General features: G+C 34.5%; 2 protein-coding genes across 2 annotated transcripts; one reads left to right on the top strand and one right to left on the bottom strand.

Moving 5' to 3' along the window:
* The first annotated feature begins 5,040 nt into the window (after positions 1-5,040).
* LOC110716851 lies at positions 5,041-6,063 on the top strand. Its single transcript, XM_021895501.1, has 2 exons — positions 5,041-5,490; positions 5,752-6,063. Exons 1-2 carry the CDS (start codon positions 5,041-5,043, stop codon positions 6,061-6,063), a joined length of 762 nt encoding a protein of 253 aa, XP_021751193.1.
* A 5,333-nt stretch (positions 6,064-11,396) lies between these two features.
* Positions 11,397-12,330, bottom strand: LOC110716486 (dirigent protein 21-like). The gene has a single exon (XM_021895121.1). The coding sequence runs from the start codon at positions 12,063-12,065 to the stop codon at positions 11,490-11,492; it is 576 nt and encodes a 191-aa protein (XP_021750813.1). The 5' UTR covers positions 12,066-12,330; the 3' UTR covers positions 11,397-11,489.
* Positions 12,331-14,084: the final 1,754 nt, after the last annotated feature.

Genomic DNA, 14,084 nt, shown 5'->3' with positions numbered 1-14,084 from the left:
CAATTCACTTGAGTTTGAAGTGAACGAACAGATGACCTTAATACTTAATTAGAGAAATTTCAAAGTTCAAGGAGGTGTTTGACCACATAATTGTAACTTTGGCCACATAGGGACGTTGAATTATCTTAAGTCAATTTTAGATGGAGGTGATTCTCTTCCTTAATGGTTCGTCTAAATGTATAATGTAATTATAATAAATAGAAAGGGTTGTTTATCTTACAACAATTTTTTAGTCGTACAAAGACACATGTTAATTAAAATAATATATATGAACATGTTGAAGCTTATAAGTTTTGATGATGATGAACTTAAACTAAATCAAACTCAACTAAAGGTTTACAAGTGTTTAAGTACAGGAGAAATGGACCTTGGTGAAGGAAGAACATCTTGTATTATGAAGACTTGAAGAATTTTTAAAGAGTTAATCAATAGAAGAAGAGTTCTCTAACAAGAACTAAATTCCTTAACATGAATGTTCCCTAACAGGAACTTGAAGGTTGTAAGTTGAAGACAGTAAGTTCCACAAGGAACTTAGGCTGCGAAGTTCCAGTTGCGTGAAGCCCAAGATATTCAAAATTACAGAAGCGCGACAGTGAGACATTAATTTAGTTAAGATTTTATCTTCTAGATTTATTGTTAAATATGTTAATAAGATATGCATGAAATCTATTAGAAACGTGACAAGATAATTTGGAAAAAAGATAAAATTAGAAAAATATAAAAAGATAGATTTTGGAAAAAAAGATTTTGTTTTAATTTATTTTCCTAAAATCAGTTGCAAAACGATATTATTCTCTTATATATATCTTCTTGTATTTTTTGGAAAGGATTTTTCTTCAATAAAATGATTTACCAAAAATCGTACTTTGAGATAAGGAAAGTTAACATCTTTATCTTTTGAAAACCTACTTTCTATACAAGTTATACTTGTATAAATAGTAGAGGTAAAACTGCTTTCGATTTTTGTAAGTTTATGCATGAAGAAAATCTTGTGAGCTTCATCAAAGTGTAAGTTTGCCAAGTCTTATCTTGTCATATTAGTTTCGGGTTTTATGCATAGCTTGCCTAACATATTCTAGACATTTTTATTACTGTAATTGACTGGGTAATTGGGTGAGATTGTATGAGATTTTTAATCACATACAGTAGAAAATATTTTGTAATAAAGAGTGCATTGGTACTGTGAGAGTACAGGTGAATTCAAGTCAGGGGACTTGGATTGGGTAGGATTGAGTCTTACCGTGTTACAAGTTCTAGTTGGAACTTGTGTTTAAAGGTCTGGATTATAATAGGTTTGTAATTTCTTCATTACCCTATTATAGTGGATTGTTTGTGTGTTGAAGTCCCTTAGAAGGGTCGAGGTTTTACTTCCAGTTGGGCCCTGGAAGGTTTCCTCGTAAAACTGTGTATGCACTATCAAGTTCCTTTTATATTCTGTTTTTATATTGCAAAAGTAGTCATTAGGAACTTAACTACAATTCACCCCCCTCTTGTAGTGTTAGTTTCAAATAGCAATTGGTATCAGAGCAAGGTTCTCACGTGTAAGCAGAAAATTTTGCTGAGTAAGATCTTGAGGAGAAATGAACTACAAGGAAAAACTTGAAGAAGGATACTCAACCCAACGTCCTCCTATGTTTAACGGTAAGTTTTATACCTACTGGAAGAACAGAATGGAGATTTTCATTAAGGCTGAAAATTACCAAGTTTGGCATGTTATTGAAGCTGGTGACTATGAGGTAAACGCAACAAATGATAAAAATGAGGTAGTTCCTAAACTTATTTGTGATTATGACAAAGAAGACTATCAGAAACTCGAAATGAATGCTTTAGCAATAAAGTATTTACATTGTGGTCTTGGACCTCATGAACATAATTGTATCATAGGGTGCAAGACTGCTAAACAGATTTGGGATCTACTCAAGGTCACTCATGAAGGAACAAACGAGGTAAAACATTCTAAAATTGATTTACTGATGTCTAGATATGAAAGGTTTGAAATGCAGTCTAAAGAAACTATAGAAGAAATGTTTACTAGATTTAACGACATAATTAATGAACTAAAATCCCTTGGTAGGAACATTCCTATTGATGAACAGGCTAGAAAGATTTTGAGAAGTCTTCCACAGTATGAACGTTGGAGATCCAAAGTTACTTCCATGCAGGAAGCTAAGGACTTCACTAAGTTCAATATGGAACAAGTAGCTGGATCACTTATGACTCATGAATTGCATCTGAGTTCCAATAACGAAAGTTCCAAAAACAAGAGTCTTGCTCTAAAGGCTCTAGACTCAGAGGAATCTGAAGTTGATGAAGAGGAGATGGCTATGCTAGTCAAACGATTCAAAAAGATGATGAATAATAGAAGGTTTGACAGAAGCAAGAAGCCCACTGGTTCCAGAGACACTACTTGTTTCAAATGTGGAGAAAAAGATCACTTCATTAAGGATTGTCCACTCAAGGACGGTAAGAACAATCCTAAGGAGCAATCCAAGGAATCTAGAGTGTATAAGCCTTACTTCACCAAAAACAATGTGAAGAAAGCAATGCTAGCCGCCTAGGGAGATACTGATACAGAAGAAGAAGAAGAAGAAGAAGAAGAAGAAGATCAACCTCCTGAAGAAACAACCTATCTGTGCCTAATAGCAAAAACAGATGAAAAGGCTAAGCTGAAGGAACTTGAAGCTGAGGTATGGTTTTCTGAAAGAGATCTAAAACATTTCTCTTAAAAGAATCTAATATATGTTGTCTTGGATATTCAAGAAGAGCTTAAAGAATTGCATAGAGCCAAACAACAAAGTGATAAAGCTTTTATCACTTGCTAAGAAAATAGTGAGTGGGCTGACAACATGAAATTTGACATTCAATATAGATTCTTTAGTCTTTTTGACGACAATCGTGTGCTAAAAGAAACTTTAGAAAACTTAAAGCATGATAACATACTCTTAAATGTTGAACTTTCTTTGTTAAGATCAGGAATAGACTCACCTAATTCTGAAGTTCCATCTCTAACTCAAATCACCAATTTTGAAAAATTGAAATCGAATTTAGAGGAAATCAAAATGGAGAAAGCCAGACTTGAGGGGGAACTTGAGAAGGCTAAGAAAGGTAAGAAACCTGTTGAGTACATAGTTCCTAACTGGATTACTAATGCTCAGACCAAAAGAACAGAACGACTAGGTTTCAAGAAGAAGTTCCAAAAGGAAAAGAAGTATGTTAATTTGCCTAGTAGTATTGTTTGTCATTTCTGTGGAAAAACTGGACATAAGCAGATGAATTGTTTAAAGAGAAAAAATAGTACACAGAAAAATTAAAATTATGTTGAGCAAATTTGGATTATGAAAAATAATCCCACTCCTATTACACAGGAACCCAAGGAAACCTGGGTTCCTGATACTAATGCTTAATTCTTCATGCAGGTTCTAGTGAGGGGGAACAACACTTGGTACCTCGACAGTGGTTGTTCGAAGCACATGACTGGAAACACATCTAGATTTCTCTCACTGGATGCCTACTATGGAGGAACTGTGACGTTTGGTGACAATATGAAAGGAGATATAATTTCCATTGGCAAAGTAGGAAGGTCAAGTTCCCATGCTATTGATAATGTATTTTTGGTCAAGGGTCTCAAACACAACTTGTTGAGCATTTCACAATTTTGTGACAAAGGAAACTCAGTAAGTTTTACTTCAAATAAATGTAGAATCATTCATTATAACACTAGGAACATTATTTTAGAAGGAACTCGTAAAGGGAACACATATGTTGTGGACTTAACGAAGTTCCTAAAAGCAGTCTAACATGTTTCAGTGTTATTGAGAATGATCCTTTATTATGGCATAAAAGATTTGGTCATGCAAGCTTTACACTACTCGATAAACTTAGAGCTAAGGAACTTGTGGAAGGTCTCCCTTGCATCAAGTTCCTATATGACAAAGTGTGTGATGCTTGTGTTAGAGGAAAACAGACTCGAAGTTCCTTCAAATCCAAGAAAATGGTAAGCACCAAAAGACCTTTGGAACTTGTTCATATGGATCTATGTGGTCCTATGAGAATCCAAAGCAGAAGTGGTAAGAGATATGTAATGGTAATTGTTGATGATTTTTCAAGATTTACTTGGGTTTTCTTTCTTGTTAGCAAAGATGAAACATTTGATGAATTTGTAGCCTTTGTAAAGAAAGAACAGAGAAGAACAGGTAACCCACTGATTCACCTCAGGTTAGATCATAGCACAGAATTTGAAAATTCTAAATTTGATGAATTCTGTACTGAGCATGGTATGGATCACAACTTCTCGGCACCAAGAACTCCACAACAAAATGGAGTGGTGGAACACAAGAATAGAAGTCTTGAAGACATGGCTAGAATAATGCTAATCTCAAGTGGTCTGCCAAGAAACTTCTGGGCAGAAGCAGTTAATACAACATGTTATATTCTCAACAGAGTATCTGTTAGAGCCATCACCAACAAAACTCCCTAGGAGCTAATCAAAGGGAGAAAACCTAACATCTCTCACCTCAGATCTTTTGGCTGTAAATGCTTTGTTCATAATAATGGTAAAAGAAACTTAGGAAAGTTTGATGAAAGAAGTGATGAAGCTGTTTTCTTAAGATATGCCTCAAATAGTAAAGCTTATAGGGTTTATAATAAGAGAACAATGTGTGTTGAGGAATCTGTACATATTATATTTGATGAAACTGAACAATTGATTGATGTACATGAAAGTGATGATGACTTTGAAATAGGACTTGTTCGCAAGATGGATCAAGATGAAGAGCCAACATCATTACAAAAGCAGTTGGAAGAAAATGAGGCAAATACAGAAGCAAATGAAGATCCTACATTAGAAAATGCAACAGGAACTCCTCAAGTTCCAGAACAGAACGAAGTTGATCAAGAAGTTCCAGAAGAAGTTCAAACTGAAAATCAAGATGAAGTCCAACAGTTGAACCAGTCACCAACAATGAAGAAAGATTGTATCCAATTAAAGACTTTACTCCAAAGCCTTGAACACATCATTAATCTCATCCAGTTGATGCAATCATGAGTGATATCACAAAAGGAACTCAAACCATATCTCAGCTTAGGAACTTCTGTGCATTTTATGCGTTCCTATCTTCAATGGAACCTAAGAACCATGTTGAAGCTTTGACTGATGCAGACTGGATTAATGTTATGCAAGCCGAAATTAACGAGTTTGAAAGAAACAAAGTATGGCATCTAGAACCTAGACCTAAGAAAAAGAAGACAATTGGATTAAAATGGGTGTTTAGGAACAAGCTAGATGAGCATGGTATTATTGTCAGGAACAAAACTAGTCTTGTAGTACAAGGTTTCAATCAACAAGAAGGTATTGACTATGAAGAAACATTTGCTCCTGTAGCCAGGTTAGAAGCTATACGCCAACTTATTTCATTTGCTGCTTATATGGGATTTAGGTTGTACCAAATGGATGTTAAATGTGCATTTTTGAATGGATATCTTGATGAAGAAGTCTATGTGGAACAGCCTCCTGGATTTGAAAATCCAGAATTCCCAAACCATGTCTACAAGCTTGACAAAGCTCTTTATGGGCTGAAGCAAGCTCCTAGAGCATGGTATGAAAGACTGTCAAAGTTCCTATTGAAAAATGGTTTTAAACATGGAAAAATTGATAAAACATTGTTTTTAAAATCAAATGGAACTGACATATTAGTTGTATAAATTTATGTTGATGATATTTTATTCGGTGCAACTAATGAATCTCTATGTAAGTATTTTGCTAACCTAATGAGTGGAGAATTCGAAATGAGTATGATGGGAGAGTTAAACTTCTTTCTCGGATTGCAAATCAAGAAAACTGAAGAAGGAATCATGATCCATCAACAAAAATATATTAAGGAACTGATCAAGAAATACAAGATGGAAAATGCAAAAACCAATAAGACTCCTATGGGTATTGGAACTAGATTGGATGAAGATCCAACTGGAACTTGCATAGATCAAACTATGTATAGAGATATGATTGGCTCTTTACTCTATTCTAACTTAATATTCCCTTGTTCCACATTGTCTTTTAAAAAGTGATGCCTAATGTGGATATGCTTTACCTTTGAGTGTTGAACTTGATCTTTAGAAATACAAATAGCACTGGTATTGTCACAGTAAATAGGGACAAATTAAAAAATAATACCAAAATCTCTAACCTGTTGTTTTATCCATAGAACTTGTGAGCAACATGCTGTTGCTGCCACATATTCAGCTTCAGCTGTGGACAATGCAACAGTATTTTGCTTCTTGGATCCCCAAGAAACCAGACAAGGTCCTAAGAACTGAACCATACCTGAAGTACTTTTTCTGTTAACCAAGTCACCTGCATAATCAGCATCAGTAAAGCTATTTAATTCAAATGAGTCACTTCTAGGATAGAAGAGACTCAAGTCATCAGTTCCTTTTAAGTAACGAATAATTCTCTTTACTGCTACGAGGTGAGATTCCTTTGGATTTGCTTGAAACCTAGCACATAGACCTACACTAACCAAACCCTTGAACAGAGAAAGATTTGAGAAATTGAGATTGGAACTTGGGATGATCAAAATCTTACTTGATTGCTTCTGAAGTTCCAAGATATGGTTGATTCAAAAATAGTGTAAATAAAGTTTAAAGAGCTTTTGGCGCAACTTTAGTGTGACAAACATAGCTGAAGTGTCACCGTTGTTAATTACTAAAGGTAAGTTCACTAAAACACTTATTTATGTAAGCAATTAATAATATACTGTGCATATGTGTTTAAACCGTGTTCCAATATGTGTATATTTAGAAAGAAATTATGATTTGTGAAATTAAATGAATTTGGAAAGAAAGTGAATTTTGAAAATACATCCTGCCAAATGATTTTACAAATTAATTGAATGTGTTTCAATTAAATGAATGAACAGTAAAACCATTCAATTCCCTTGCACCGCTTCAATAAATATAAAAAGCATCTTTCACCCACCTTTTCACTCCACTGTCAAATCACATTCACCCTCTTCAGTAAAAATCTCAAGATCAAAATCACAATCGAATACCATGGTTATCATCACAGAAATCGTTTCTTCTGAAAATTCCCAAAACACCGAACACACCATTCTAGAAGAAACTTCACCTTTAGCAATGGTCAATTATAAACCTTCTCCAAAATCAATCAAAAGTACCTCTAATTCTCCCAAACCCTCTGAAAACCCGAAACCTTTACCCTCAAACCCTAAGGAAGTTGAGAGCAAGAATGTTGAAGAAGAGTACAGTACTTCAAGTGTACTCGATAAATTGCGTCAATGGAAACAGAAGAGGGAGAAAGAAAAGTCACATGAAAAGGAAATTGAGGAAGTTGATGAGTTCGAAAAGGGGGAAAATCAAGGCGAAGAGGAAAATCAGGAAGAAGAAGAGAATCAGGGAGAAAGTGAAGCGGATGCCTCTGTAGAGGAAGAGGAAGAAGAGGTTGATGAAGATGATGACCAAGTGGAACTTCTTGCAAGAGCGGGAAGGTATGTTACTGGTCACAGACTTGATAGTACATGGTGTAAGAAGGCTAGGTTTTTAGAATTCTTCGATTTAATCAAATTTCAAGGGTGGGAGTATATGTTATCTATTGCTTCTAATAATGTGCTATATCCTGTGGCTATGGATAAATTTTGAGCAAAATTTCAAGTTAAACAAGGGAAGATTTCTAGCTTAGTAAATTAAAAGAAAATTGAGTTTGATGTTGAGAAACTAGGTAAAATTTTGAAAGTACCTACTGCTGGATTTGAATTGTATGTGAAGGGGAAGAATACTGTGAAGGTAGGAAACTATCTAAGTGGAGATATAGTTGAATTTTTGGGAGGAAAAAGGGGGAACAATGTTATGAGTCATAATGATCTTAGCCCTCTTAATAAGTTGTTGTTCAATTTGGTGAGAAAAACCATATTGCCCAGAACTCAGAAGAGAAGCCAAGCATGCTTGATGGATTTGGTTGTCATCTTCTATCTCTCCAAGGAAATCAAAATCAACTTTCCATCCCTAATGTATCAACACCTAGCACACTATATTCCACGAAAGAACAAAGTGGGATATGGTGCATTGTTGTCTACTGTGTTTGAGTTTCTAGGTGTGAAGCTCAAAGGAGTTTATGAGGGATTGGAGGAAAAATCAGAGGATGTGATTAATGGGGAAACACTTCAAGGTATAAACCTTGAAGTAGTAAATGGAAAGGTCAGAAAAAGTGGAGTAAAGAAAACAGTGGGAGGAAAAAAAAAAGGGAAGGAAGTTCCAGAAAAGGCTGTGAGGAAGAGTAGGAGGATCTCAGCTGGTAAGGCTCCTAAAACTAGCTTGGAGAAACCACTTGAGATAGATGAGTATGAGGACAAATTCATTGCAGGACAAGTGGTTGAACTGGTGGACAGAGCTGACATTGCAGAAAAGCAGTTGAAGACAGCCACAGAGCAAATACAAGATCTTGAGAAGAAGGTTCAAGGTCTTGAGAGTAGTCTCAAACTACAAAAGTTGGAGTTCTAGAAGGACCTTAAGAGTCTTCAAGATAAGCAAGAGAAGTATATGCAGCAGAACGTTGAAGACAACAAGAAGATCCTTAAACTCCTTGAAACTTAAACAAGACCAGCCTCATCCATCCTATTTTGTCTAGCCTATCTCTAGCCTCACTTTTGCTTCTCTATGTTTTATTAATTCAGTCGTGAACTTGTTACATTTCAATTTTTGTTTTAGAAATGTAATCTTTTAATATTGTAATATTTTGGAAAACTAAGCAGGAAGTTTCTTTTGACTTTAATGAAACATTTTGGAACTTGGTGCAACCATGTGTGTGTTATATTGTGAAAGCTTATGTAGAAAAGTTGAACTTATTGGAAGTAAGTTAGCAGCGCTGCCTTCAGTTTCCCACACTCGATAAATTACTTGTGGGGCTGTTGTCAGAAGCTTAATATTCTTGAAAAAGCAGGCCTTTTTGATGATGCCAAAAGGGGGAAAAGAGGAAGCAAACTTTAAGGTTTCAGTCGTTCTAGGTTCCAGTTGAGAAAGTATCAAAACTTCTTTGTTTTGGTAGCTTAGTTATTTCATGTTCTGTTTTTCTTTGTTTTCTTTGTTTTATTTTTTTTATTTTTGTTTCTTTTTTTTGTGTGTCTACTTTCTGTCAAAAAATCAAAAATACAAAAATACGTCCTTCTATGTGTTTTAACTTTTGTTAAGAGTTTCCTTAAGTTTGTCATCATCAAAAAGGGGGAAATTATTGAAGCTTATAAGTTTTGATGATGATGAACTTAAACTAAAGCAAACTCAACTAAAGGTTTACAAGTGTTTAAGTATAGGAGAAATGGACCTTGGAAAAGGAAGAACATCTTGTATTATGAAGACTTGAAGAATCTTTAAATAGTTTATCAATAGAAGAAGAGTTCTCTAACAAGAACTAAATTCCTTAACAGGAATGTTCCCTAACAGGAACTTGAAGGTTGTAAGCTGAAGACAGTAAGTTCCACAAGGAACTTAGGCTGCGAAGTTCCAGTTGTGAACTTGAGACCAAGTGACAGCAGGAACTTGTTCCCGGCCTGCGTGAAGCCCAAGATATTCAGAATTACAGAAGCGCGGCATTGAGATATTAATTTAGTTAAGATTTTATCTTCTAGATTTATTGTTAAATATATTAATAAGATATGCATGAAATCTATTAGAGACGTGACAAGATAATTTGGAAAAAAGATAAAATTGGAAAAATATAAAAAGATAGATTTAGGAAAAAATATTTTGTTTTAATTTATTTTCCTAAAATCAGTTGCATAACGATATTATTCTCTTATATATATCTTCTTGTATTTTTCGGAAAGGATTTTTCTTCAATAAAATGATTTACCAAAAATCATATTTTGAGATAAGGAAAGTTAACATTTTTATCTTTTGAAAACCTACTTTCTATACAAGTTATACTTGTATAAATAGTAGAGGTAAAACTGCTTTCGATTTTTGTAAGTTTATGCGTGAAGAAAATCTTGTGAGCTTTATCAAAGTGTAAGTTTGTCAAGCTTTATCTTGTCATATTAGTTTCGGGTTTTATTCATACCTTGCCTAACATATTCTAGACATTTTATTTACTGTAATTGATTAAGTAATTGGGTGAGTTTGCATGAGATTTTTAATCACATACAGTAGAAATTATTTTGTAATAAAGAGTGCATTGGTACTATGAGAGTACTGGTGAATTCAAGTCAGGGGACTTGGATTGGGTAGGATTGAGTCCTACTGTGTTACAAGTTCTAGTTGGAACTTGTGTTTAAAGGTCTGGATTATAATAGGTTTGTAATTTCTTCATTGCCCTATTATAGTGGATTGTTTGTGTGTTGAAATCCCTTAGAAGGGTCGAGGTTTTACTTCCAGTTGGGCCCTGGAAGGTTTCCTCGTAAAACTGTGTGTGCACTATCAAGTTCCTTTTATATTCTGTTTTAAATTTGCAAAAGTAGTCATTAGGAACTTAACTACAATTCCCCCCCCCCCTCTTGTAGTGTTCGTTTCAACTAACAATAATATATATGAACATGTATAAAGTTCATATTGTGTAAATAATATGAAAAGGAGGTATTATAACTATAGATCACCGTGTATGTCACGGAATTTAACCAAGTTAAGAAAACATATTTGTGGTTTTAAAAATGGCTAGTTACATTCGTGTAAATTGGTGAGCCATATCATGTTGCACGTATTGCAACTAGAATTACATTTAACATACATTTTCCTTAAGACTAGATATGTATACTTGTGTAATGAAAAGGAAATTTTATATAGAACTAACTTAAAGATTAGTTGTTTTGTGAATAATTATCCGTTTTTTTAAAAAAAAAAAATATTTTGAACTACATATAAGATGACAAAAATTTGTCTAGCACATTATCCATAGACTATTTTCGTCCAATTGAGCCGTTTGTGGGGCCCACTCCTATGGTTTTTCACTCATTTGTCTCTTCCTTCATTAACTTTATTATGTTCAACAATTTATAATTTAAAGGCCACAAATTTCATAATTTTTCTTAAAAGAAGGATGGATTTAGAGATTTGCTTAGGTCAAATTAAGATGGTGAAAGGTGGAGTTCAAAGATGAGGAGTGAAAATGGAGGGAAAGTAAATGAAGGCAGAGAGAGGTAGTTGAAGAGGGGAGCTAATTGGACGAAAACCCGTAGGAGTGAGCCCACAAACGACTCAATTGGACAAAAACCGTTTATGGGTAGTACTAGAAAATGTTTGTCATCTTATGGATAGTTCTATATAAATAAAATAAAATAAAAAACATATTTTAAATAAATAAATAACGGATAGTTGTTTACAAAATAGTCCATCTTTAGAGTAGTTTTATATAAAAATTTTAAAATATAAATGTATAAGAAAAAAGTTGTAATGAAATTGCTTCTAAAGTTCCAAGTACATAACATACATTAGAAGCTTTCCAAGTTCAAAATTTATAAAGTTGCAAACATTATAAATGGAACAAAATAAGCTTATTCAACTAAGGGAATATCATAATGTAACACAAACAAATTGTACTCAGATATAGCAGCTCCGGTTTTAACATCATACTGGTATGTCTTAGCCAAAGCATAACCTCGAGCAAGCCGGAAAACACCGGTGCCTCCAACAATAGGCATTTCTCTTACGGTTTCAACCACACGATACCGGCCCAAGATACTAATACTACTCCCATTATACTTCCCTTGAGTGAAAGACAAAGTTATGGTCATCAACAATGAGCCTGACTTACCCTGAGAGGACTCACCATACAACCCTTGAGCTCTACCAACGAGTTTCGAGCTTAACTCGGGCCCTTCGGTTAAAGGATCATCGATCATGACTAGGGTGCCGAAGCCAATAGTTGTTTGGTTTGCTGGTCTTGCTATTATAACTGCTGTAGGGTTGTTTCCATTTGGTATGTCATGGAAGTAAAAGTGAAGTTTGGTTAATTTTTGTGTATTTTTGGCTAAGTTAATGTTGAAGGATTTTTCAGATAAATGAGCTTGTGTAATAATGAAGAATGTAAGGGAGAAAATTAGTAGAAGTATGGAGAGTTTACAAGCCATAAAGTTGAAATTTTTGTGTAATTAGATAACTAATTTTATGAGTTCAACTTGTATTTATGTGTTGCTCTCTTTTCTTGCTCCTTTTGCTAGTGTTGTTTATTGGATGCTTTTATTGGTTGTTGAAAAGTCAATTTATACTAACCCACTCGACCACGCATGAATTGGGAATATTGTCCCACCAAAAAGAACTCGAGCGAGAATGATTAAACTATAAATCATACTACCTCCCTTACATATTAGTTGTAATTTTAGAATATTTTGTGTCTCATAAATAATACCCTAAAGTTACAACTAATATATTACGGAGGTAGTAAAAAGAATTAGAGGGAGGATGATTAAACTATAAATCATTAGTTACTCTACATACTATCGTAGAACACTAAAATAAAAGTATTTGCTTTAAAAAAGAGTATGCATCAATCTGGTTTAAGATAGTGATCGGGTTAAGCCTTTGAAAATAAGGAAAATAATGAATTCCTGCACACCTCAGTAACTCTAGCAAGAATTAAAAGATTATGTCAATAGTTACAATTTTTTATTAATGAGAAAGACTCAAAGATCCAATAATAAGATTAGATCTTCAAATTCTTATTCTTTGTTTTATTTTTGTTTTTTATTTGGTTACAATAATTTTCCTCTAAGTCAAATTAAAATACCATATACTTCCTCCGTTTCTTTAGTTGATACATTTCTTTAATTACGTTTGTCAATGCACTTATTCAATCATTAATATCTTTAATTATCGATAAACAAAAATTATGAAAAGTTGATATTTTGAAAGTATATTACGTGACGAATCTAACAAAATCCCACATGACTATATTTTTCATTACGTCTAAAGCACAAAACACGGTCAAAGGGAGGTGTGTGAATAGTACAAAAGTCAAAACGTGTCAACTAAATAAAAAATGGAGGTAGTATATAATAAGAAAACAAAAAAAATTAAAGGTCATCAGACTAATTTACTCCCTCCGTAACGTTTTACTCGCAACAAACTAGTAGTTTGCGGACTCCTAGCAAAAGATGGTAAGTGTAATTAACAAAAAATAAGGGCATGTGTTTAATATTAATCCAACCCAAATTAAAAAAAAATAAAAAAAAAAAACAATTACAACCACCTATCACCAACACCACCACCGCCTTGCACCATACCACCACCACCTAGCACCATGCCACCACCACCACCTAGCACCACCCCCGATTTCGCCCACCTACAACCCCGAAACCCAAAATGTAACCCACGAACCCAGAACCACCATCCACAACCCCAAAACCACCACCTACAACCCCGAAAATTCAAACCACCAACCCACGAACCTAGAAAATTCAAACCACCAACCAAATCAACCCACGAAGCAAGAAAATTCAAACCACCAACCCGCTAACCCAGAAAATTTGAACCACCAACCAAACAACCAAAGAACCCAGAACCACCACCCACAACCCCGAAACCCACAACCCACGAACCCAAATCCACCACCCACAAGTCCACAACCTTGAAACCCACAACCCACAACCCCCAATCCCAAAATCCACAACCCACGAACTCGAACCCAAACCCATAACCCCAAAATCCGAAACCCACAACTCTCTATCATCAATTAAAGCTTTAATTGGTCAAATTTAACCATCAAAACTCCAGATCTAGAGTATTCATGGTTAAATTTAACCATAAAACCTTCAAATACGTGTTTCACCTCATTCACAAAACAACAAGAAGAGGAAGAGAGAGAAAACGGAGGCGACCGCAACAAAAGGGACATCAGCAGCAACTTCCAGCGACGGTGGTGTACTGAGGTGAATTTTTGGATGATGAACAAAGAATGGAGATTGGTGGTGGACTAGTGGTGGTTCCCAATCAAGATGAGAAAGAACTTTTTTTATACAAAAGATGAGAATGAATTTAGATGGGAGAGTAATGATTTTGGGGAAATAATTAAGTTAGTTAATGTAAGGGTTTAAATTATTAAGTTATAATCAGTAGTTTAATTAGGGTACTTAGGAAAAAAAGTAAGGGTA

The sequence above is a fragment of the Chenopodium quinoa genome, unplaced genomic scaffold (assembly GCF_001683475.1).
Source record: "Chenopodium quinoa cultivar QQ74 unplaced genomic scaffold, ASM168347v1, whole genome shotgun sequence".
Taxonomy (NCBI): Eukaryota; Viridiplantae; Streptophyta; class Magnoliopsida; order Caryophyllales; family Amaranthaceae; genus Chenopodium; species Chenopodium quinoa.
Note: the sequence above shows the minus strand (reverse complement) of the source record. Positions and strands in the feature narration are given on the sequence as shown.